General features: G+C 37.0%; 2 protein-coding genes across 6 annotated transcripts in view; one reads left to right on the top strand and one right to left on the bottom strand.

Moving 5' to 3' along the window:
- Positions 1-23,233, top strand: part of SAP30 (Sin3A associated protein 30) — a 55,345-nt gene that overhangs the window by 4,362 nt on the left and 27,750 nt on the right. For 3 of the 4 annotated variants that reach the window (XR_010318793.1, XR_010318792.1, XM_064273569.1), the window contains exon 4: positions 6,882-6,944. Coding sequence is in view for 2 of the 4 variants with exons in the window: in XM_064273569.1 (XP_064129639.1) it covers positions 6,882-6,905 (24 nt within the window). In the remaining 2 variants the exon portion in view is untranslated. Of the gene's footprint in view, positions 1-666; positions 2,790-6,881; positions 6,945-23,233 lie in introns of those variants that run through there. The other variant, XM_064273568.1, reaches the window with a different exon arrangement.
- Positions 6,710-23,233, bottom strand: part of SCRG1 (stimulator of chondrogenesis 1) — a 41,429-nt gene continuing 24,905 nt past the window's right edge. The window contains exons 1-2 of one of the 2 annotated variants that reach the window (XM_023554985.2): positions 9,065-9,504; positions 6,710-6,764 (exon numbers count right to left, since the gene is read on the bottom strand). In XM_023554985.2, coding sequence (XP_023410753.2) covers positions 6,710-6,764; positions 9,065-9,393 — 384 coding nt within the window. In that variant the 5' untranslated portion in view covers positions 9,394-9,504. Of the gene's footprint in view, positions 6,765-8,690; positions 9,505-23,233 lie in introns of those variants that run through there. The other variant, XM_064273570.1, reaches the window with a different exon arrangement.

Here is a 23,233-nt window from a genome sequence, read left to right as displayed (position 1 = left end):
TTGGTAGTAGCAGTCCACATGTTAGCTCAGCACAACAAAAAGGCAAGAAAAGCAGATAAACAGTCTTCAGTGAACGTCTGTTTCTCCTCTCATTGTCCATCCATAATTTTTTTTCAGAAATTTTTTTTCAATGAATCTTAACTAGCAGAGTATTGCGAATGAATGAATAAATATAAGTTGCAGTGGACATATTTGTAAGATACCTCATGGTTTGTTTCTCTAAAGCCAAGAATGTCTTCAACTTCATATTTATCCTTTTCTCTGAATAGGATCTAAACCAGTATAGGTATGATGCAGAGGTACTCTTGACATTGTTTTATTTCATTGATATTTAAAAGTTGAAAGTAAAAATATTTACTTCCTAATCTAGATTCATATTATAAAATTTAAAACAAATAAAAGGAAATACACTAATTACTGTGTATTTAATTGAGTCCAAGGGTCCTTTGAAATCACACTATCTCTTGTTCATAACATTTTAGTCTAATGTGCTTTTCATCTTGTTGGTATTTTGTTAAATACAATTCTTTCTTCAAAGGATATAGCTCTTATCATCACATGTCACTTTTATTTTGATGAAACAGTATTTTTTTTTTTTTTACCTAATTTATGAAACCTGTTAATACTTATGATTTAATTTCCTCAATTTTTTTTTTTTCTTTATAGATAGTTGGTTGCCACTTTAGGTCTATTCCAGTGAATGAAAAAGACACCTTAACATATTTCATCTACTCAGTGAAGAATGACAAGAACAAATCAGATCTCAAGGTTGATAGTGGTGTTCACTAGAGAGATGGAATTGAGCCTAAGACTTGGATGTTCAGATGCTCAGACTGTTTACTGTTTTTTCACATGTAGAAATGTTTCTTGTGTATTTTTTCTACAGAGGATTTTCTCTGGTTTTATTTTCTTTCTTTCTGACTCTAGTAATTACCTGGAAACTCATGTAAAATGAGCTTTCCTGGATTACAAAGTATTTTAAATAAAGGTTATTACTATTATAGTTGCTTCAGTGTATTTATTTTGTGAAGCTTGATTTTTCTTTCAAACTGAATTTTAGGGACTAGTATTAATTGAGATTTTAATGTAAAGGTCCTTCATTTTGTTACTCCCCCCCTTTTTTTTTAATTCCAAGAAATTAACAGGTTAAAAAGAAGTAACAAATACAGCACATTTGTTTTCTTTGGGACAATCTGCTTTGGAATCAAAGACATCCTACATAGCAGTATTTTTTAAAGTGTTTTATAGAGCTAGCATGTTTGAAAAATAGATTTCCATTGGGGTACAACTTCTTATTTCCTTTTTTAAAAATTTTTATTACTTGATGAAGCATCAGGAAGAATAAATAGTTTTGTTTATATGCCTACCTCCTTACAAAGAAGACAGTGTGTGCCAGTGAAGATGAACACAGTGCTTGCAGTTGAAATGAAAGCACAGAATAGCTTTAGTTGTGTCTTAAATTTTGTCTTACGGAAAAGATATTTACATGCTTTAATATAGAAAGTACTTCTGTAATGACCCTTACTTCTCAGTCATGCCTTGTACTGTTTACACTTCAAATTAAAAATAATAAGTTAGAGAAATCTAAAAATCTACCAAGATCTTCATTTGAATTTTGGTCATAGGTAGCTCTCACTTGATGGATATTGTATTTTCTTTTTATATTTTGTTCTCTGTCAGTTTTGTAGTAAATATTTTTTAACTTCTTTTTTTGTGAGATTATATTGTTTAACCAAATTCTTAAAATGAGAAATCAAATTTTTAGCTTGTGATGTGAAAAAAAAGAAAAAAACCCATCTTTACTGAAATGTTCTGAGATCTTGTTACAGCTTTTAGGCTTGAAATAGATGAAACTGTTATTGTAGCTCACTCAAGGTTTCTCAAGGTTGACATTTTGGGCCTGGATAATCCTTTGTGTGGGAGGCTTTTGGATGTTTAGCATGGTGTCTACTCACTAGATGCCAGTAGCACCCCAAAGGTGTGACAACCAAAAATATCTCTAAACATTGCCAAATATCCCCTGGCGGGCAAAATTGTCCCTGGTTGAGAACCACTGTTGTAGTTAAATGTACAGTACTGGTTCATGAGAAGGTAAGCTCTTACTTTTCAGCGTCCCAAGTGTATTGACAGCTGGAAAATAAGGTGAACAATAAGCAACTGATCTGTGTTCTCGCTAAGGACATTTAAACATTTACTTGCTACTTTATTGATAAGCAGGGGCTGTGATAATTGGTATTATGGAGCTTGTTATCTCTGGTATCCCAGAAATCCCTGTGAGAATTTGTTTCTTAGCTGTACCAAAATGAATCACAGAAGTATGAGGTGAGGGGGTTTATTTGAAAAAAGTATTACTTCCATATTTTATATTTTTACCTAAAACTATAAAGACTTAAATTTTAAATAAATTTGTAGCTTGTCTGTAGCTTACTTTTTCTTATAAAAGTACACTCCTTTCTTGTGAAAAAAGCTTGAAATTACTTGCTTACATTAAAGTGTTTATGAATATAATCTTTGTCTAGCACTGTGAATTTCATGTGATTGTGTAAAGCATTGTAGTTGTATAAAAGATGAAAAAGGATAAGAGTTTGGATGGTGATTATACAATGAAATTAAATAATTGTTAGAGCAATTTAAAACATGAAATGTGGGGCCTTGTAAGTTGAGAACTTCTAGAACCTTTACCACAGACGGGAAACAGAAGCTGCAATGTAAAAGTCAAGTTTTATGAAAAAAAAATTTGATTCTATGCTATTGGGATTTTTAAATAAAGCTATGAATTCACTAGAAACCTTTTTACTCATCTATATTTGAAGAAAAAAGTAAATGGAAACTTGTAATTCAATAAGGGCATAGTTTATTTTTAATGTTAGAGCATCAGAAGAAGAATCTAAATTGGACTACCACTGGAATGGGAGAAAGAAAATATACTGAATGTGTAGCAGTGGCTCAAAAACTAAGTTACTTGGTAACCAACTTTTACTGAAAGACAGTAAAAGGCTAAATAGTAATGCCTGAGATACATTTCTTTAAAAAATATTCTCTATATTGTTTCTACATAACGTTTTGGTAGCAAAATTCTGATTATGCTATCTAGGCAAGTGATGGTCAAAAATAATTTTTTGCCATGTTATTGCTTATTTCTTTAATGGCTTTATTTTTAAAATGTCAAGCAAGCTCTTATAAAAAGAATTTCCTATCCCAGCTTCTTAGGCGTATTTCTCTTATCAATATATACGTATTTATTTCTCGTTTATCAATTATGAGTGCTGTTTACTACAGAGTTCATTCTTTTGGGATTATGCAGTTCTTTGTAGTTCTTTCTAGATAGCAGCTGATGGTTGCTATAAACTTTAGTTTGTAGTGTATTGTATTCTATTTTCCTTAACAGCCTACCTGCTAGACTGTGGCCTTCCAAAAATTGCTACTAGACTACCATGTATGTATTTTAGGACATTTTTTTTTTTTTTAACCCATAATACCCAATGGGTTTATCTTTTTTATTTCTAAAAACCTCTAGAAATACAGATCACATATATTCTTTTTTGTGGAAAATTGACTAGGTTTATGTTTATTAAATTCTTAGGATATATAGGCTGCATATGTGGCAGACGTTTCTCTCTAGATATACCACCACACAAAGATGAGCATATTGTGATACCATTCTGTAGCAGTGTATTGAGAAATTGAATTCTGTGCGAATTTACTATAATTTTCTGTTATCAGTTTTTCCTCAAAACTCAGAGAAAAGCTTAAGCTTAGGTTGTCGATTCAAGATTGATTTATATGTGTTTTTTTATATATATATTTCCTTTTGGGAAAATTATTTTAAAGCCCATAGTGCTTACTTATAGGATTATATACATTTTAAAACATCCACCATAATCTTTTGCAAAATGATTTATTATGGAAAGAACTCATATGTACCTGTTGGCCGTTATAAGGAAATTGAAGTTACAAAATGATCTGTGAATGTCCCTATCTGCCTCTCCCTTTCTCCAGTATTTGTTGCTCATTGTTTTGGTACTCCTTGTTGCTTCCAATTCTCTCATAATCCTCTAGGGTCAGTAACCACTGTGCCCCCAGGGCTTCTTTAACTAATCCTAGCAAACAAAAACCATCAAGGAGTGCCTATGGATTATGATGAAGAAAAGAAAAATTTTATCAAGAAGGGATAAACTATTAGTATTACTGTCAACTTTGTGCTTAGCACTGGGGGGTTCACAATAAGAAGAAAGATACAATCAAAGATAAAAATACAGAAGTGGTTATTTAGTAAGCATTTAACATATATAAGATAACTGAAAGGTACAATAGTATGTCCCATCCAAATACCTGTTTGCTTCCCTGAAAAGGAAATACATTAGTTGATGCTATTAAACAATGTTTTATAAGTCTAGATTCAAGAGTAAGACTTGGCATATTCAAAACCTGACTCAATCTCTTTGTATTTTTTCGTCCATAGAGCAGGGAGAATGACAGCACTTACCTCATTCAGTTGTAGTAAAACAGTGTTTAGAACAATTTTTGGCGCATAGTAAATTTTTTTACAAAAGCTTAGTTGTCTTTTCTTGTAGCTATATTGGAAAAATAAAGGATCTTATTCATTACTGTGATTGAATGAAATATTTGCTTTTAAGAACATATTTATCAAGTCAGAAAAAGTTACAAAAGGTAAGTTGTGTGAACATTCATGTTTTTACATTTAATAATTTAGTAACGTGATTAAATTTCATATTACAAAGTGCTTTCCAGAAAGGACAGAATGTAATGAAGAATGATCATCATAATCTATAAATTTCCATTTATGAAATATTAGCTTTTTTCCCAGTACTGTTTTTCTCATCAGGTTTTAATTGCCCTAAGGGAACTCTTATTAGTTGTTGTTGCCTCACAAATGCCTCCATGTGGATGAAATGGCGGTACTGAATCTTTAACACGTTTTTTCCTCAAGGAGAGTCTGTACCAAGTATAAAAGGAGACAGGTTTACTGATGGGTTTCTATGTTTACCTGTTCCATGCACTGTTGCAGCAAGGGTATGAGACTTCTATTATGTTAATCTGACTGTAATACCAGTCAGTTCAGTGAAGAAAAAAAGTCCAGTCAAATCACATGCTATGTTGATAAAGCAATTCATTTGATTTTTTTGATGGTTCTACTTCCTCATGCATGTTGTAGGAGATTATACTATTTGATAAACAGGTTCTAACTTGTGTTTGTATATATATTAAGAGGAACTGAATTCTGACTACCTGAGATTGATCCAGCCTAGTAATACTTACTGAAAACAATATATACCAGATACTGTTCTAAGTGTGGTCTTCAGAAACGGAGCAGGGACCTCAGAAGATGTATTTCAACGGAGCAATGTCACTTTTACTCACACAATGTTATCTCCTAGATTGGCTGCCTGGTATGGTGCTTCCCAGAAACCCTGGTGGCATAGTGGTTAAGTGCTATAGCTGTTAGCCAAGAGGTCAGCAGTTAAAATCCGTCAGGCACTCCTTTGAAACTCTATGAGGCATTTCTACTCTGTATAGGGTTGCTATGAGTCAGAATTGACTCGACAGCAGTGGGTTTATGGTCCTTCTCAACTTTTCCCCACAACAATACTTTATATAGCACCCTATACTTCTCATCTATAGCAAGCTTCAGATTTATAGATAATTATTTGCTTGTAGTTATTACACTTTTATTAGAATACATGTTCCCAGAGGTCAAGTCCATCTTATTCAGAAACTACTTCAGTGAGTAAACGCATACCTCTTAAACATCTGGGGGCAAAAATCTGCCTCTAACAATCAAAAAATATCTTTGAAGACACCAGTTTTATTTATTTTAAAATTTATGTAACTTTCTAATTCTCATCTGTTATATATTTCTTTTAATATAAAATGTGTTTTGTTATTCTCAAGACAAATTGCTACTCCAGGATAGACATCATGGTTTTAAGCACAAAGCTCTGTGTGTGTGTGTGTGTGCATGTGTGTGTGTGTGTTCACATGTGCTAGTGTATGTGTAATGGGGTTGAGGAAGTCTGAGGTGTGATAGTTAAGAGTTTTTCAGTTTTAGAAGTAGGGATATTAGAAAGAATATGGGTTTTGGGATTAGAATTGTGTTCAAATTCTGCCTTGATTTTCAGCAAATATCTTAAACTTGAGTTAGTATCTGATAAACGGGGCTGAGGATACTTACCTGGAAGTTGTTGTCGTTTTTAAGAGGCTGAAATGAAAATATACTTCAAGTACTTGGCATACATAATACATGTTCAAACATTGGCTCTCTTTTCCTTCTTACTAGAAAACTTCTAGTTTCCCTTCCAGGAACCTCAGTTTATACCTGGTTCTTTCTATTGAGTGTATATTGTCTATAACTCTCAACGAAGATCTCAAAGTGTTCTCAATCTTTGAGCCAAGATTATGGCAACTCAACTGAGAGAAAAAAATGCTTTTTCAGGTCATAGTGAACAACCTTGTAGATGAAAAATTTCCAGCCCAAATTTTTAAACTAGTGCCAATAATGTCCACAGAGAAAAATTGAATGAATTTTTTATTATTGCTTGTTTAACACTAGTTTACTTGTCCTGGACAAGTAAGACTCTATAGAATCTGTGCTCTATTGCACTAAATAGAAACTACAAATGCAGTTACACTGGTATAGTGCAGTTTGTGGGAGATTAGGGACGGCATGCTCCAGAATAGATGAAGATTCTCATTGATTGTTGCAAGGAATCACAAAAGAGATCTTTGGTCCAAAGAAGACATCCCTGAAAGAAATTAGAATAATAGTTAAGTTCAGCTGCAAGCTGAGGTATAAGTTAGTCTTTTCTGGGTTAAAAATGGACAGTGATTTCCAGGATTTCAGATATGACTATTCTTTTTAGGTGAATAAAGTACAAAAAGAATGAGTGGGAGGACTTGCCACAGGAGCAACGCCGACCAAGAAGGTAATCGATTCTTCTGCTTTTCCCCCATGTCCATTGATAATATGCTATCAATATTATCAATTTATCAATAAAAGAAAGGAAAGATTAGGTAATTTCAAAACTTCATCATCATATATAAAGTTTCATTTGATGTGGGTGGAGATGGGCCATAAAGTATGCCCATCTGCAAGTAAGAAACAGAAGATGGAAAATTTCTTAGGAAAGTCATTAAATAAAATTCTAAGTTTTATAAAGGAGAAATGTTAAAAAGCCATTCAGCTCTCTTCTGGTTGGAGAGCTCATAAAAGGTAAGGTGTAAAAATGCATGGAGTAAGGTAACATTTTATACATGTGCAGGGTGATATTATGCTTATGACTAGAAATATAATTAGCAAGGTGAATCTGCTGCTACTGGGATAATGATATCCCAAAATCAAATAGAAATTACTTTTGTATATCTACATTGCTGTTCTCATCCATTCACACAGCTAATCACAAAATTATAAACATAAGTCCATGTCAGCAAATTGGTTTCAAGTCATACAATTACCAAAGAAGTGAACACAATATTTTGATATTAGATAGCTTTTCATTTATGTAGACCAGGAAAAATTGATTTCTGTGTGAACTGTCAACTAAAATTCTTGGTGTCAAAGTTTAGTACAGTGATTCTCAGAATCACCTGGAGGGTTTGTTAAAACAGGTGGCTGGGACCCACCTGTAGAGTTTCTGATTCATTAGGTCTGGGGTGGGGCTCAAGGATGGACATTTCTAACAAGTATTTAGGTGATGCTGATGCTGGTCCTCTGCAAACCACATTTTTAGAACCATTGTTTTGGTAGGAAAAAAAATTGGCCCATGTCAGAAAATCTGGGTTCTAGTCCTCGTACTAGTTATATGAAATAGTGCAGTTCTACCTTGCCTTAGTTAGATGGTGATACTTGCCCTTCATACCTCACAGGATTCTTAGAAGAATGAAAATACAGGGGCATACATTGAAAGTAATTTGAAAAAGCTAACTTCAGTATGAAATACCCAAGATCACAGCACTTGAAAGATTCTTCAATAGTCAGAAAAAGATAATTTTAAAATTGAGAGCTAAGAATATTTTTGGATTCATCTACTATAGCAGCGGTTAAGAGCTCGAATGCTAACCAAAAAGTCAGCAGTTCAAATCCAGCGGCTCCTTGGAAACCCAGCGGAGCAGTTCTGCTCCGTCCTACAGGGTCGCTATGAGTCAAAATTGACTCAACAGCAATGCGTTTGGGTTTTTTGGACTATTGTTTTATGCTTAAAATACACCACTTTACAAGTCGGTGAATGACTTTTACTCAGCTCATTTTTGGTTAATTTACACAAGGAGCTACAAGGCTTTTCACTTACTATTACTAAACTTTTCTGTCCAGCTAACTACAGGTAGGCCCTGACTTAGGACGTATTCCAGTTACCACAAACCACAATTACGACCGTCCCTTCTTTTCTCTTTTGTAAATCTTATCATTAGTAACATGTACTACATACAACATCGCAGCACATGATTTGCTGGTTATCATTCTCAGGCCAACACCTGAAGATAAATAAATATGAGATTTATAAAGATGCTGATAATAAAAGGGAGTAATAATGAAAGCTAAGAAATAAATTTAAAATGAGGCGTTCGACTTACGTCAGGACAAACTTAGGACAGAGTCGATGGAATGGAACCTTGCCATAAGTCGGGAACTACCTGTACTTGATCCCATCTAAAACCTTTTATTAGTCAACAAATTGGTTTAAGATGGCAGCCTTGAGGTTGACTTCTGCTACTAGTTTTTTTGTGTGCGTGTGGTAAAAATCTATTAAATTCTAAATTCCGCTTCAGATTTCTTGTGGTAAAAATCTGATGGGAGATTTAGAATTTAATAGATTGAAGTGTTACTAATTTTTAGGATTTCATTTAGTTTTATTAAACTCTGTCAAACTCCATTTCTTAAATGAAAATATTCCTTACACAATGGTGATAATTCCAGGAAACAGCTTGGTTTTGAACAGTATTTTTACTAAAAAGTGTGATTAATTTCAGCAAACCCATTATGAAGGTGTCTTTAAAAAAGTTATGTGTATATTTCATAGCAATACATTTTATGATTGTGTTTTCTTACTTTGGGCAGCAGAGCAATTCGCTGAAATTGCAGTAACAGATCATCTCACATCCCTTCCCATCCCAGAAATGATTCTGGACGTTCACATCCATCTGTGTCAGGTCAGCTACTCCTTCCGGAAGGTTGTGGCAGTTGCCATCTCTGAGTATCTTTCTGTAGCAAGACAGGCGATTTACAGGCATGGCTTGGACTCCTAGCAGTAGAGTTAGCCCAACAGTGACCACAAGTGCCATAAATTTCATTTTGGCTTTTGGCCCTGGGATGGAAGAAAAAACAAAATGTGTCATTATTTGTTTTGCTAAAAAAAAAAAAGGAATCCATCTGAACATAAGGTTCTATAGCACTCTCATAAACTCTTGGATAGAAAGAATGGGAATTTGTCTTTTCTATTCTCTTCTTTGTACGTATTTCTCAAAGTGTAGTCTTATGACCACCTACAATAAAAACCACCTGGAATATTCGTTAAAAATCACATGCCTAAACTCCATGAAGAAATATTAAATAAGAAATGCTGTGGGGCAGAAGAACCAGAATCTGCATATAATAAGGACCCAAGTGATTTTTTTTTTTTGTATATTCAGTAGAGAGTAACTGCTTTGTAAGGTGGTATAACTCAGGTAAATTTCTAGAACAAATAGAATTGTTGAGTACAGTGGTTCTTGAGCTTGCATATCTTACATCCTAACAACAACATTGTCAAAGAACCTGGGTCCCACCTTGACAGAAACAAAAATCCCATTTATACTGACATTGACAGATGATAGTCTATAGATATAGTTCACCTAAGTTTCAAAAAAACTCCCAGAATAATTTTTAAGAGCCTCCCTTTTTGGGCAAATTTTTAGTAATGTGAATTTTTACCCCATATAGACTTCTTTATTTTGAAAACAGAGGTTCACATTCCCCCTAATAATCATCTGCCTTGTTCTTGAACACCTGTCATAATGGGAAAACCATTATTTGACTGAGTCAATATATTCCATTGATATAGTTCTAATGTTTTCATTACTGTAAAATATTTTCTGTAGCTTCCTCCCACTGGTCCTAGTTTAAACCTTTGGGGTTGTCCAAACAAGTCTAATTCCTCTTCCAGGAGACAACTCTTTAGGTATAGTATTTGTTAACTATGGGATATTCATTAACTGTTTAATCAGATCTGTCTGGCTTCCATATTTGACATGAAGAAATCAGAGGCTCTTACAGAAAAGGAAGAATAGCAAAATAGTGAATCAGAATCCACAGCCATTCAGATTTCATCTGTTGACAGGCCACAACACATCTTTCCTACTATGGAATATTAAAAAGAGGAAAAGACAGATGAATATTATGCTTTGAAAGGAAAGAATATTTTTGGCAGTAAATTTTAATATGAAGTTTTCAGTGGTTAAACACATTTCAAGTGAATCATTTAGGTAAGATAGTGGGTTTTTTAAGTAAACACATTCACCGCCTTTTTTTATTGTGATTTAAGTGAGTTTACAGAACAAATTAGTTTCTCATGAAACTATTAATACACAAATTGTTTCATGATGTTGGTTGCCAACCCCGCAATGTGTCGACACTCTCCCCGTGTCCACCCCAGGTTCCCTGTTTCCTTTCTTTCAGTTTTCCCGTCCCTTCCTGCCTTCTCGTCTTTGCTTTGGGGCTGTTATGCCCATTCGTCTTGGATATGTGATTGAACTATGAAGCATGTCCCTCGTGTGTGTTATTATTGGCCCTATAGACTTATCTTTTGCTAAAAGATGAACCTCAAGAGTGACTTCAGTACTGAGTTAAAAGGGTGTCCGGGGGCCATACTCTTCGGATTTCTCCAGCCTTTGTCAGACGAGCAATCCTGGTCTTTGTGTGTGCGTGAATCTGAATTTTGTTCTACATTTTTCTCCCGCTTTTTCTATCTGGAACCCTCTATTGTGATCCCTGTCAGCAGAGCAGTCGGTGGTGGTAATTGGGCACCATCTAGTTGTTCTGGGGCTCAGTATGGTGGAGGTTGTGGTAGTTGTGATCCGTTAGTCTTTTAGACTAATCTTTCCCTTGTGTCTTTGGTCTTCTTCATTCTCCTTTGCTCCAGCCGGGGTGGGACCAGTAGACGTACCTTAGGTGGCCATTCGCAGGTGCACTCACAGCTTTTTTTAACTTGAGAGAGGAAAATTACTTTCATATTCCTAAGAGTTAAAGATTTTCTTTATTTAAGTTAGTCATTATTGACTTTGCTTATATATTTTCTTAGAATTATACATATTCAGTTTAATTCTTACCTCCAAATATTAGTGGAAGAAAAGACAAAAATGAGATTTATTTCACTTTATTTTTTTTTCTGATTGGATGAAGAGTTCACAGTGTTATGTTACATCACAATCCAGCATATATATGATAACACCTTCCCATAAGCTTTTTGCAGACCATAACTTAAGTTTCATATTTTTAAAAATATAATTTCCAGAAGTGCTCTAATTCTCAGTTACTTCAGATTAGGACCATATCTATACCCACAATATATGCAGTGTAAAAAATAGCCATATCTCATTTCATTTTTTCAGGTTAACCTTCAAAGAAGGGTCACTAAAGCTACAGTTTATTGAGCATTTACTATGTGTCAGGAATCACTACAGCCATTAAGCTTTAAAAAACCTATTGGAGTAAACCCCTACTAAACAGGCAGAGTTTTTAAAACATCTTTGTTGAGGTATAATTGACATACAATAAACTGCAAATATTTAAAGCATATAGTTTGATTAAGTTTTGACATGTGTATACACTTATGAAACCATCACCACAATCAGGAGAATGAGCATATCCATCATTTCTAAGTTTCCGTGTGCCCCTTTGTAACCTACCCCACTTCCTCCACTCCCAGTCAAGCAACCACTGGTCTGCTTTTTGTCACCACAGATGAGTTTACCTTTTCTAGAGTTTTATATAAATGGAATCATAAAATCTGTATATATATCTTTTAAACTGGTTTTCTTTTACTCAGCATACTTTCTTTGAGATTTATCTGTACTTACTGTTGTGTGTATCCATAATTGACTCTAAATAGTCTGAAACTAAAATGTATTTCTCAATTTCTGGGTTTGTTTTTTGGTCAAAAGTAGCATTTACTCTGGTCAGCTAGCTCATACCTAACTTTAAAAAAAAAAATGTGTGTATGTGTATGTTTTTCAGAAGATTCAGTAACAATAGCAACCACCACCTGCCTTCTCTCTAACCTTCCTCTCCAGACCCCTCTCTATGAAAGAGCTGGGAGAAGGAGGTAGAGTTGTATGCTCTTTTTAATCTCAATTTTTCCTAATGCATTCAAGGAATTTTTCTATTATTTTAGGTCTTTGGCATTTTTTCATCTTTTACAGCTTTGATCTTCCTAGTTTTTTTACTCTGAAATCATGCTGTTCTTTCTTTTAGTAATCTAGGTAAATTTTGCCTAATTTTTGTGGCTTTTATAGAGTCATGCATTTAGCCAGCTTGGACTCTTATTACCGTCTTGCTGCTCCTGCATGTTGGTGTAGTTTGTTCCTGAGCTCATTCCACGACTGTTAACTGCTGAAACTTTCTTTCCATTAGATGGCTCTTACTTACAGTCATAAACCTGACAGGATATTTTCTTAAGAAAAGTACCTTTTCTTAAAAAAAATAAGTAATACATACTCATTGTAGAAATGGAGAAAATACCAAAAAACATATCTAGAATAAAATTCAACTGGAATACTAACATAGAATTTTCGTTAACATTTTGGTGTGTTTCTTTTCGGTATGCCTAGATCAGCTATATGGTTGGTGATGCTGTGAGTCTTCATTGCACCTTCCGCATAACATCAGCTTTCTTAAAAGTTTATATTCTTAGCCATGCTGACTCATGTCTTTATCTAGGATTTTGAGCGTGATCCTTATTTTTAGTGTTAAATATTCTTTATTTTATAAAACAATGGTGATTAGAAGCAGTAGATGTTTGCTTTCCTTTATTCTGAGCTTATGTCTTATACACATTGCTGGTTTTCAAAATTCTTTTATGAAATGATAGTGATTGGAGGTGGCAGCTGTTTTCTTAAGTCCCTTAGGGAAAGAAAAAAAAAAGTTGGTAACCTTATTTTAGAACTCCCACTTCTCTTGAATTGTACAATTCAATAATTTTTAGTAAAATCACTGTGTATGATCACTATAATCCAGTTTTAGAACACTTCCAGCACCCTCAAAATTTCCCTCATGCCTGTTTGCTGTTAATCCCTGCTCCCACGCCCAGCACAGGGCAACCTCAGAGCTGCTTTGTGGATAATATAATATGTAATCACTGGCTACCTTCACTTAATGATTTTGAGGTTCTTAGGTGTGGTAGTACATATCCTCAGTTTTTCATTTTCATTTCTGAATAGTACCCCATTGTGTGGATCCCTGGTGGTGCAGTGGTTAAGAGCTTGGCTGCTAATCAAAAGGTCAGCAATTTGAATCCACCAGCCACTCACTGGAAACCATGTGGGGCAATTCTAATCCGTCCTGTAGGGTTGCTATGAGTTGGAATAGACTCGATGGGAGCAGATTTGGTTTAGGTTTTGGTATGGATATACTGCATTTTTTTCCTTTTACATTGGTTACCAACCCCAGCACGCTCTCCCTTCTCAATCTTGGGTTTCCTATTACCAGCTTTCCTGTCCTCTCCTGCCTTCTAGTCCTTACGCCTGGGCTGGTATGTCCCTTTAGTCCCGTTTTGTTTTGTGGGCCTGTCCAATCTTTGGCTAAAGGGTGAACCTCAGGCGTGACTTCATTACTGAGCTAAAAGGGTGTCTAGGGGCCATACTCTCAAGGTTTCTCCAGTCTCTCTCAGGCCAGTAAGTCTGATCTTTTTTGTGAGTTAGAATTTTGTTCTATATTTTTCTCCAGCTCTGTCCGGGACTCCCCACAGTGATCCCTCTCAGAGCAGTCAGCATTGGTAGGCAGGCAACATTTAGTTGTGCTGGACTCAGTCTGGTGGAGGCTGTGGTCCCTCGTCTTTAGTTTTCATTTTCCCTTGCTTCCAATGGGGTGAGACCAGTGGAGTATCTTAGATGGCTGCTCACATGCTTTTAAGACCTCGATGCTACTCACCAAAACAGAATATAGAGCATTTTCTTTATAAAATATGTTATGCCAACTAAGCTAGATATTCCCCAAGATCATGGTCTACACAGCCAATTATATATACCACATTTTTTAAGTCGATTCACCAAGTGATGGACATTTGGATTATGTCCAGTTTTTTGGCTAATATAAATAAAGAATAAAGCTGCTATCAATATTTGTGGACATATGTTTTTAGTTCTCTTGGGTAGATTCCTGGGTTATATGGTTTGTGTGTATATATATATGTATTTTTTCGTTTGGTTAAGTTTTTTCTAATTGTGCTTTAAAAGAAAGTTTACAGATCAAGTTAGTCTCTCACACAAAAACTTATACCTTGCTACATACTCCCAATTACTCTCCGCCTAATGAGACAGCCCGCTTCCTCCCTCCACTCTCTTTTTTCATGTCCATTTCGCCAGCTGCTAACCCCTTCTACCCTCTCATCTCCCCTCCAGGGAGGAGATGCCAACATAGTCTCAAGTGTCCACCTGATCCAAGAAGTTCACTCCTCACCAACATCCCTCTCCAACCCATCGTCCAGTTCAATCCCTGTCTGAAGAGTTCACTATGTGAATGGTTCTTGTCCTCGGCCAAAAGACAGTCTGGGGGCCATGACCACTGGGGTCCTTCTAGTCTCAGTCAGACCATAAAGTCTGGTCTTTTTATGAGAATTGGGGGTCTGCATCCCACTGCTTGCCTGTTCCCTCAGGGGTTCTCTGTTGTGTTCCCTGTCAAGGCAGTCATCCATTGTAGCTGGGCACCATCTAGCTCTTCTGGTCTCAGGCTGGTGTAGTCTCTGGTTTATGTGGCCCTTTCTGTCTCTTGGGCTCGTAATTACCTTGTGTCCTTACTGGTCTTCATTCTCTTTTGATCCAGGTAGGTTGAGACCAACTGATGCATCTTAGATGGCCTCTTGCTAGTGTTTAAGACCCCAGATGCCACTCTCCAAAGTGGGATGCAGAATGTTTTCTTAACAGATTTTATTATGCCAATTGATTTAGATGTCCCCTGAAACCATCGTCCCCAAACACCCACACCACTACGCTGGCCTTTGAAGCACTCAGTTTATTCAGGAAACTGCTTTTGGTTTAGTCCAATTGCGCTCACCTCTCCTGTATTGTGTGTTGTCTTTCCCATCACCTAAAGTAATTCTTATCTACTATCTAATTATTGAATACCCTCTTCCACTCTCCCTCCCTCCCCCCTCTTGTAACCATCAAAGAATATTTTCTTCTCTGTTTAAACTATTTCTTGAGTTCTTTTAATAGTGGTCTTATACAATATTTGTCCTTTTGCAACTGATTAATTTCACTCAGCATAATGCCTTCCAGATTCCTCCATGTTATGAAATGTTTCACAGATTCCTCCCTGTTCTTTATCGATGCATAGTATTCCATTGTGTGAATATACCATAATTTATTTATCCATTCATCCATTGATGGGCACCTTGGTTGCTTCCATTTTTTGCTGTTGTAAACAGTGCTGCAGTGAACATGGGTGTGCCTATATCTGTTCGTGTAAAGGCTCCTATTTCTCTAGGATATATTCCAAGGAGTGGGATAGCTGGATCGTATGGTAGTTCTATTTCTAGCTTTTTAAGGAAGTGCCAAATCGATTTCCAAAATGGTTGTACCATTTTATGTTCCCACCATCAGTGTATAAGTGTTCCAATCTCTCCACAGCCCCTCCAAGATTTACTGTTTTGTGTTTTTTGGATTAATGCTAGCCTTGTTAGTGTGAGATGAAATCTCATTGTAGTTTTGATTTGCATTTCTCTAATGGCTAATGATTGTGAGCGTTTCCTCATGTATCTGTTAGCTATCTGAATGTCTTCTTTAGTGAAGTGTCTGTTCATATCTTTTGCTCATTTTTTAATGGGCTTATTTGTCTTTTGTAGTTGAGTTTTTGCTGTATCATGTAGCTTTTAGAGATCAGGCGCTGATTGGAAATGTCATAGCTAAAAACTTTTTCCCAGGGTGTAGGTAGTCTTTTTACTCTTTTGGTGAAGTCTTTGGATGAGCATAGGTGTTTGATTTTTAGGAGCTCCCAGTTATCTAGTTTTTCTTCTGCATTGTTACTAATGTTTGGTATACTGTTTATGCCATGTATTAGGGCTCCTAACGTTGTCTCTATTTTTTCTTCCATGATCTTTATCATTTTAGATTTTATATTTAGGTCTTTGATCCATTTTGAGCTCTTTTTTGTGCATGGAGTGAAGTATGAGTCTTGTTTCATTTTTTTGTAGGTGTATATCCAGTTATGCCAGCACCATTTGTTAAAAAGACTGTCTTTTCCCCACTTAGCTGGGGCCTTTGTCAAATATCAACTGCTCATATGTATATGGATTTATGTCTGGATTCTCAATTCTGTTCTTTTGCTCTATTATCTGTTGTTATACTAGTACCATGCTGTTTTGACTACTGTGGCAGTATAATAGGTTCTAAAATCAGGTGAAGTAAGGTCTCCTACTTTGTTCTTCTTTTTCAGTAATGCTTTACTTATCCGGGGCCTCTTTCCCTTCCATATGAAGTTGGTGACTTGTTTCTCCAGCTCATTAAAGAATGTCATTGGAATTTGGATCGGAATTGCATTAAATGTATAGATCGCTTCTGGTAGAATAGACATTTTTATACTGTTAAGTCTTCCTATCCATAAGCAAGGTATGTTTTTCCACTTATGCAAGTCTTTTGGTTTCTTGCAGAACTGTTTTGTAGTTTTCTTTGTATAAGTCTTTTACATCCCTCTTTATTGTTTTAATGTTGTCTTCTTTTACATAACATCGCTATTACTGTGTTTTGAGCATATTTTTATCTTGGTTTGTTTTTTGATTTCCTGTCTGGGTTGACTTCAGATGGCTCAGCCCAGTGTTCTAGTGTTGGGTTGATACCTGTTATTATTGATTTTCTAACGAAAGAACTCCCTTTAGTATTTCTTGTAGCTTTGGTTTGGTTTTTATGAATTCGCTAAACTTCTATTTATCTGAAAATGTCCCAATTTCACCTTCATATTTAAGAGACAGTTTTGCTGGATATATGATTCTTGGCAGGCAATTTTTTTCCCTCAATTTTTTAAATAAGTCATCCCATTGCATTCTTGCCTGTGTGGTTTCTGCCGAGTAGTCCGTGCTTATTCTTATTGGTCTCCTTTGTAGGTGACTTTTCATTTATCCCTAGCTGCTCTTAAAATTCTTTGTCTTCGGTTTTGGCAAGTTTGATTATAATGTATCTTGGTGACTTTCTTTTAAGATCTACGTTATGTGGAGTTTGATGAGCATCTTGGATAGATATCTTCTCATCTTTTACGATATCAGGGAAGTTGTCTATCGACAAATCTTCAACAATTCTCTCTGTATTTTCTGTTATCCCTTCCTGTTCTGGTACTCCAATCACTCATAGGTTATTTCTCTTGATAGAGCCCCACATGATTCTTAAGGTTTCTTCATTTTTTTTAATTCTTTTATCTGATTTTCCTTCAAATATATTAGTGCCAAGTGATTTATCTTCAAGTTCAGAAATTCTGCCTTCCACTTGCTCAATTCTGTTCCTCTGACTTTCTATTGAGTTGTCTATTTCTGTAATTTTAATCTTCTGAATTTCTGATTGCTGTCTATGGATTTTTCCAGCTTATTAAATTTTTCATTATGTTCCTGAATAATCTTTTTAATTTCTTCAATTGCTTTATCTGTGTGTTCCTTGGCTCGTTCTGCGTATTGCCTCATTTCCTTCCTGATGTCTTGAAGGGTTCTGTATATTAATCTTTTGTATTCCGCCTCTGGTAATTCCAGGAATGCACTTTTGTCTAGAAAATTCCTGGATTCTTTGTTTTGAGAGCTTGTTGATGCGATCATGGTCTGTTTCTTTATGTGACTTGATATTACCTGTTTTCTCTGAGCCACCTATAAGTTATTGTATCAGTTTATTGTATGTTTGCTTACTGTGTCGTAGCTTCTTGCTTTGTTTTGGTATGCCCAAATGGGTTGCTTGAATGAGCTAGCTTGATTATTTTCACTTTTGGAGCTCTGACATCCTGTCCCCAGATGGCTAAAGCTGTTACCAGGTATATCAGTCTAAGAGTCCATTCACTTTTCTTGTACAAATTCAGCTCAGGTCCAGGTAGCTGATCATCAAGTGTGTGGTACAGGCTCTGTCCTACAGTCTTAAAGGGGCAGGGGTGATTGGTGTAGGTACCAGTATCTGGTTGCAGCAGGGGGTCACATTCTGAACAAGGCAGGGGGCTAAGAAATGTCCCCCATGTGTTTCTTAGGAAAGCGTGTCCCTGATCCCTATAGCATACAGGTGGGTGGGTTCTGCAGATGGACCATGGGCACCCAGTGTTTTTGGTTGTAAGGACTGGGAGGTACGAGTTATCCTTGGACCCTTGTCGTGGGTGGCTGACCTGAGTGGAGCTACCAGTCCTTAGGCCCCTGTTGTGGGTAGGTGAGGACCCTGTTTAACAGGCAAAGCAATGTCAAACATCAAATACCCAACTCTCTGACGCACAGATAACACAGTTGGAGTCTGCCAACAAGGGGCTATTCTCCTGAAATAGGCCCACACAAGTCCTTGCAGAGGGGAAAGGTACTCAAAGGTTACAGACCGTTTATGCCTGGTCAGGAGCCGCTTCTGTCCTGAGCTCCCCCAGTTAGTGGAGCTGGCAAATTATGTTTTCCCCCAATTGCAAATTTTTTCTTTCTCCAATGCTGGGAGGATGACTCTAGGCACTCAACAGGGCCTATCTCAGGCCCAGGGAATTCAGCTGCTGAAGCCGGCTTGGGGGCAGGGCGGGGTGGGGGGCAGGTGCATAAAATATATGCAAGTACTTATCTTTTGCCTGTAGCGCCGTTATCCTCTGGTTCTGGAGGTTTGAGTAGGCTGTGTGGCTGGCTGCTTCTCCCTGAGGAAACTGCAGCTGAACGCTAGTACCAGCCCCTTGCCGCTGCTCCGGGAATGGTGCCTGAGGGCTCCCTGCGATTCAGGTCCGGTAACTCCTCTCTATTTCTGAACCATCTCTTCCCCTGCCCCTCAGTTTGTTTTCTAAGTTTGTCTTTGATGCTCAGGGGTCCTAGCTTGTCATAAATATACTCATTTCACTTGTTTTTTCAGGTCTTTGTTGTAAAGTGGGCTCACCAGAAGCATCTGTCTATTCTGCCATCTTGGCTCCACCTTATATGTAAATTTTTAAGAAACTGCCAAAGTGTTTTCCAATGTGGCTATACATTTTTATTCATACCAGCAATATATGAGGGCTTTAGCTTCTCTACATCCTCACCAACACTTGAGATTGTCTTCTTTTTTTATTATAGCCATTCTAATGGATGCGTAGTGGCATATCATTGTGGATTTAATTTGCATTTTCATGATGACTGATGATGCTGAGTATGTTTCATGTGCTTATTAGCTGGAATTTGATCATTTTTTAATTGTTCCCTTTAAGCTTCCATCTACCTTTATGTTCCAAACCAATTCTTACTATAAATGGAAATCAGCTCCAATAAAGCATCCACCTTATTTCTTTTTACAATGTGTTTCAGTACTAAAAAAGTATGCATCTGATTGATGATCTATGACCTCACCCACCCTCCACCCACCAGCCCCAAAGCATCGGTAGTTATGGGGTCCTGACCAACAGGCATGGTTAAGCGCTCAAAAGACAGTCTCATTTGCTATGATTTATTTTGTAAAAGAGCACCATTAAAATGTCACCTTTATTTTTAGAAACACTTACTTTAACCTTAGTATAAGTAACATTTGCCTAGAGGTTGTTAAGAAGGAGAAAATGAGATGGCTGGGACAGAACACAGGGAAACTAACATTTATGGACTGGGTAGAAGATAAGTCAGAGAAAGAGATTATAAACCAGAGGAAGGAGACTGAAAAGGAGATACAAGGCAGTGCTGTAATGACAGTACATAGAAAGGATAAGTGATTGGAAGGCTGAGGGTTGCTCAGACAAACTCACCTTAAAGAATGGTATTAACTGAGGCTTATTCCTCAGAGTGTCTCCACCCTCAGCATGTCAGCTACATAAAAGCAGATGAATTCAGAATCCATATGCAGTACCAATACTTCCTGACTTCTCTTACAGTCTGGGGTCTCTCTTATATACATGATATTCCCACTCAGACAATGATATTTAGCAGTGTTAAAATATCAAGTTACAGGATACCAAGCAAATTTGAATTTCAGATAAACAATGAATAATTTTTTAGGAAAAGTAAGTCCCCAGTATTACATCATTTTCTACCTCTTGAGTTATTTTTGACAATTTGTTTTGCTAAAAGATAACCCATTTTACCTACTTTTAAAAATTACAGTAGAGATATATTTAGTTTTTCTTTTTTATTGTGATTTAGGTGAAAGTTTACAGAGCAAATTAGTTCCTCATTAAATTGTTAATACACAAATTGTTTTGTGACATTGGTTGCCAACCCTGCATTGTGTCAAACACTCTCCCCTTCTCTACCCCAGGTTCGCTATTTCTATTTGTCCAGTTTTCTTGTCCCTTCCTGCCTTTTCCTCTTTGCTTTTGGGCTGGTGTACCCATTAGTCTAATGTACAGGATCTATGAAGCATGTCGCTCATGTGTATTATTGGTGACTCTATAGACCTAATCTCTGGATGAAGGGTGAACCTCAGGAGTAACTTCAGTACTGAGTTAAAAGAGTGTTCGAGGGTCATACCCTTGGGGTTTCTCCAGTTTCTGTCAGATCAGCAAGCCTGGTCTTTTTTTTCTGTGTGTGTGAATTTGAATTTTGTTCTACATTTTTATCCTGCTCTATCTGTGACCCTCTATTGTGATCCCTGCCAGAGCAGTTGGTGGTGATAACCAGGCACCACCTAGTTGTTCAGGGCTCACTCTGGTGGAAGTTGTGGTAGTCATGGTCCCTTCATCCTTTGGACTAATTCTTCCCATGTATCTTTGGTCTTCTTCATTCTTCTTTGCTCCAGCCAGGATGGGATCAGTAGATGCATCTTAGATGGCCACCTTCAGGCTTTTAAGACCCCAGTTGCTTACTCACCACAGTTGGATGTAGAACATTCTCTTTATAGACTATGTTATGCCAATTGAGCTAGATGTCCCCCGAGACCATGGTCTCCAGTCTTCAGCCCAGTAGCTCAGTCTCTCAGGGAGTTTGGATATGTCTGTGAAGCTTCTATGACTTTGCCCTGGTCAAGTTCTGCTGACTTCCTTAGTACTGTGTACTGTCTTACCCTTCACCAAAGTTACCACTTATCTACTATCTAGTTAGTGTTTTTCTCTCTCCACCCCTCCCCTCCCTCATAACCATCAAAAATTGTTTCTTTCTGTGTGGAAGCATTTTTATGTGTTTTTATAATAGTGGTCTCAGATATGTACAATATATTTTCTTATAATTAAGAAATATTTCTTCCTCCACTGAGATCTTTCTATATGCTGCCCTCTCAGCCAGGAATGCTCTTTAGTTAACTGGATTTTTCTCAACTTTCAGGTCTAAATTTAAATGTTATTTCCTTAAAGGCCTTCCCTTAGGCCATCCAATATAAAGTTTCAGCCTAACTCTCTCATAGTACTCTCTATTCTTTTCCGTAATGATATTTATCACAATTTAAATTAGATATTTGTGAGTTCACATATTTTGTCTGTCATTGCTGCATAAGAAAGAGGGAAAGTGAGCAGATCCCACCATTTTCACTAACCGCATAGAAGGATCAGTATGAACCCAATCCCCCAAAATGTTGAAATGGATCCAGTCCTCACCTTCCTACTTCTTCATCCTCATCACTAGCTACCCAAGGAGCACTCTCTCTCCAACTCTAGCCATCCAGAATTGGGTCAGAGCTCACAAGTTAGATAGGTACTGTCCTTCAGACCAGCTGCCCATGTAGCACTTCTATGAGCTTAGCCACCTGGAGCTGGGTCAGAGCTCAACACGTTCTTTCAGACTGCCAAATAGGCAGGCACTAGCCCCTGCTGGCTTTCACTGCCCCTCTGAGTTCAATAGTTTGCTGAAATGACTCATGGAATCTTATGGAGAGTATATCATACTTGTGACTACAGAATTATTACAACCAAAAGGATACAAATGAAGAGATGCATAGGGTAAGTTATGGCAGGGGTCCCTGTTCAGATCTTCCATGTCCCCAGTGACATGTCCTTCTCCTATGTATGGAAAAGACTTCACCAACCAGGAAGCTCATCTGAGTCTCAGGGTTCCAGGCTTTTATTGCCTCCTCACATGGCTGTGATAGATTGTGTCATGCTTCCTGAGGTTTAGGCAACAGTGGGCTCTCAGGTGGTTCCTCTTGGTCTAGTCAGCCCCACTCATTAGCTTCAGGTGTGGTTCCACTCTCAGGAACCAAGACCAAAAGCTAAATTGCTTTTTTCCAGGTGACTTATCAGCTCACATTCCTTTTAGACTGAAGGCTCCGTGAAGGCAGTCTATTTTATTCCTTACCAAATACCCAGTGGCTAATACAATGCTTGGCTTATATTTGTTGAATGGAATGAATGATTCTTCAAAAACACTTTTTCATCCTGGGTAAGAGCCTACAGCAATTTCATGTTATCTAAAAGACTGTGTGAAGTTCTTAGCTGTGAATCCTAAGACCTTCCTTCCACTTCCCCTCCACACCTATCATTCACTACTGCTGAGCTGGCCAGAGAGTCAAACCAGTCATCTCTTCAGTCCTACACATGTGTTTTTGCCTTGGTGTTCCCTCTTTCCTCTCCCTTTTATGTTAATTTCTGACCAAGCCATCCATTAAGAACAAACTTCAGACTCATCTTTTCTAAGAAGATGGTGTGAGCTAGCTCACACCACTCTAACAGTTCTCTTGCTCCATGTTCCCATAGCACTTATATATAACCTGCACTACGAGAACTGAGCATTGGCTAAACAATACCTTATCATTGTCAGCATTTTTCATATGCTAGTTAACTATATGGAGAATATGGCTAGTTAACTATATGGAGAATATGGCTAGCTTTAGGTGTGAGGGAGTGAGAAATTCACAGAAAGCCAATTAGCCATTTATTGAATTAGTTATTCCATGAATTTACCTAGAACCAGGAAGGTAGATCCGGAAAGATCATAAAAGGTTT

Source organism: Loxodonta africana, chromosome 21 (genome assembly GCF_030014295.1).
Source record: "Loxodonta africana isolate mLoxAfr1 chromosome 21, mLoxAfr1.hap2, whole genome shotgun sequence".
In the NCBI taxonomy this organism is placed as follows: Eukaryota; Metazoa; Chordata; class Mammalia; order Proboscidea; family Elephantidae; genus Loxodonta; species Loxodonta africana.
The sequence above is the reverse complement of the archived record's forward strand: the minus strand, read 5'-3'. Positions and strand labels throughout refer to the sequence as shown.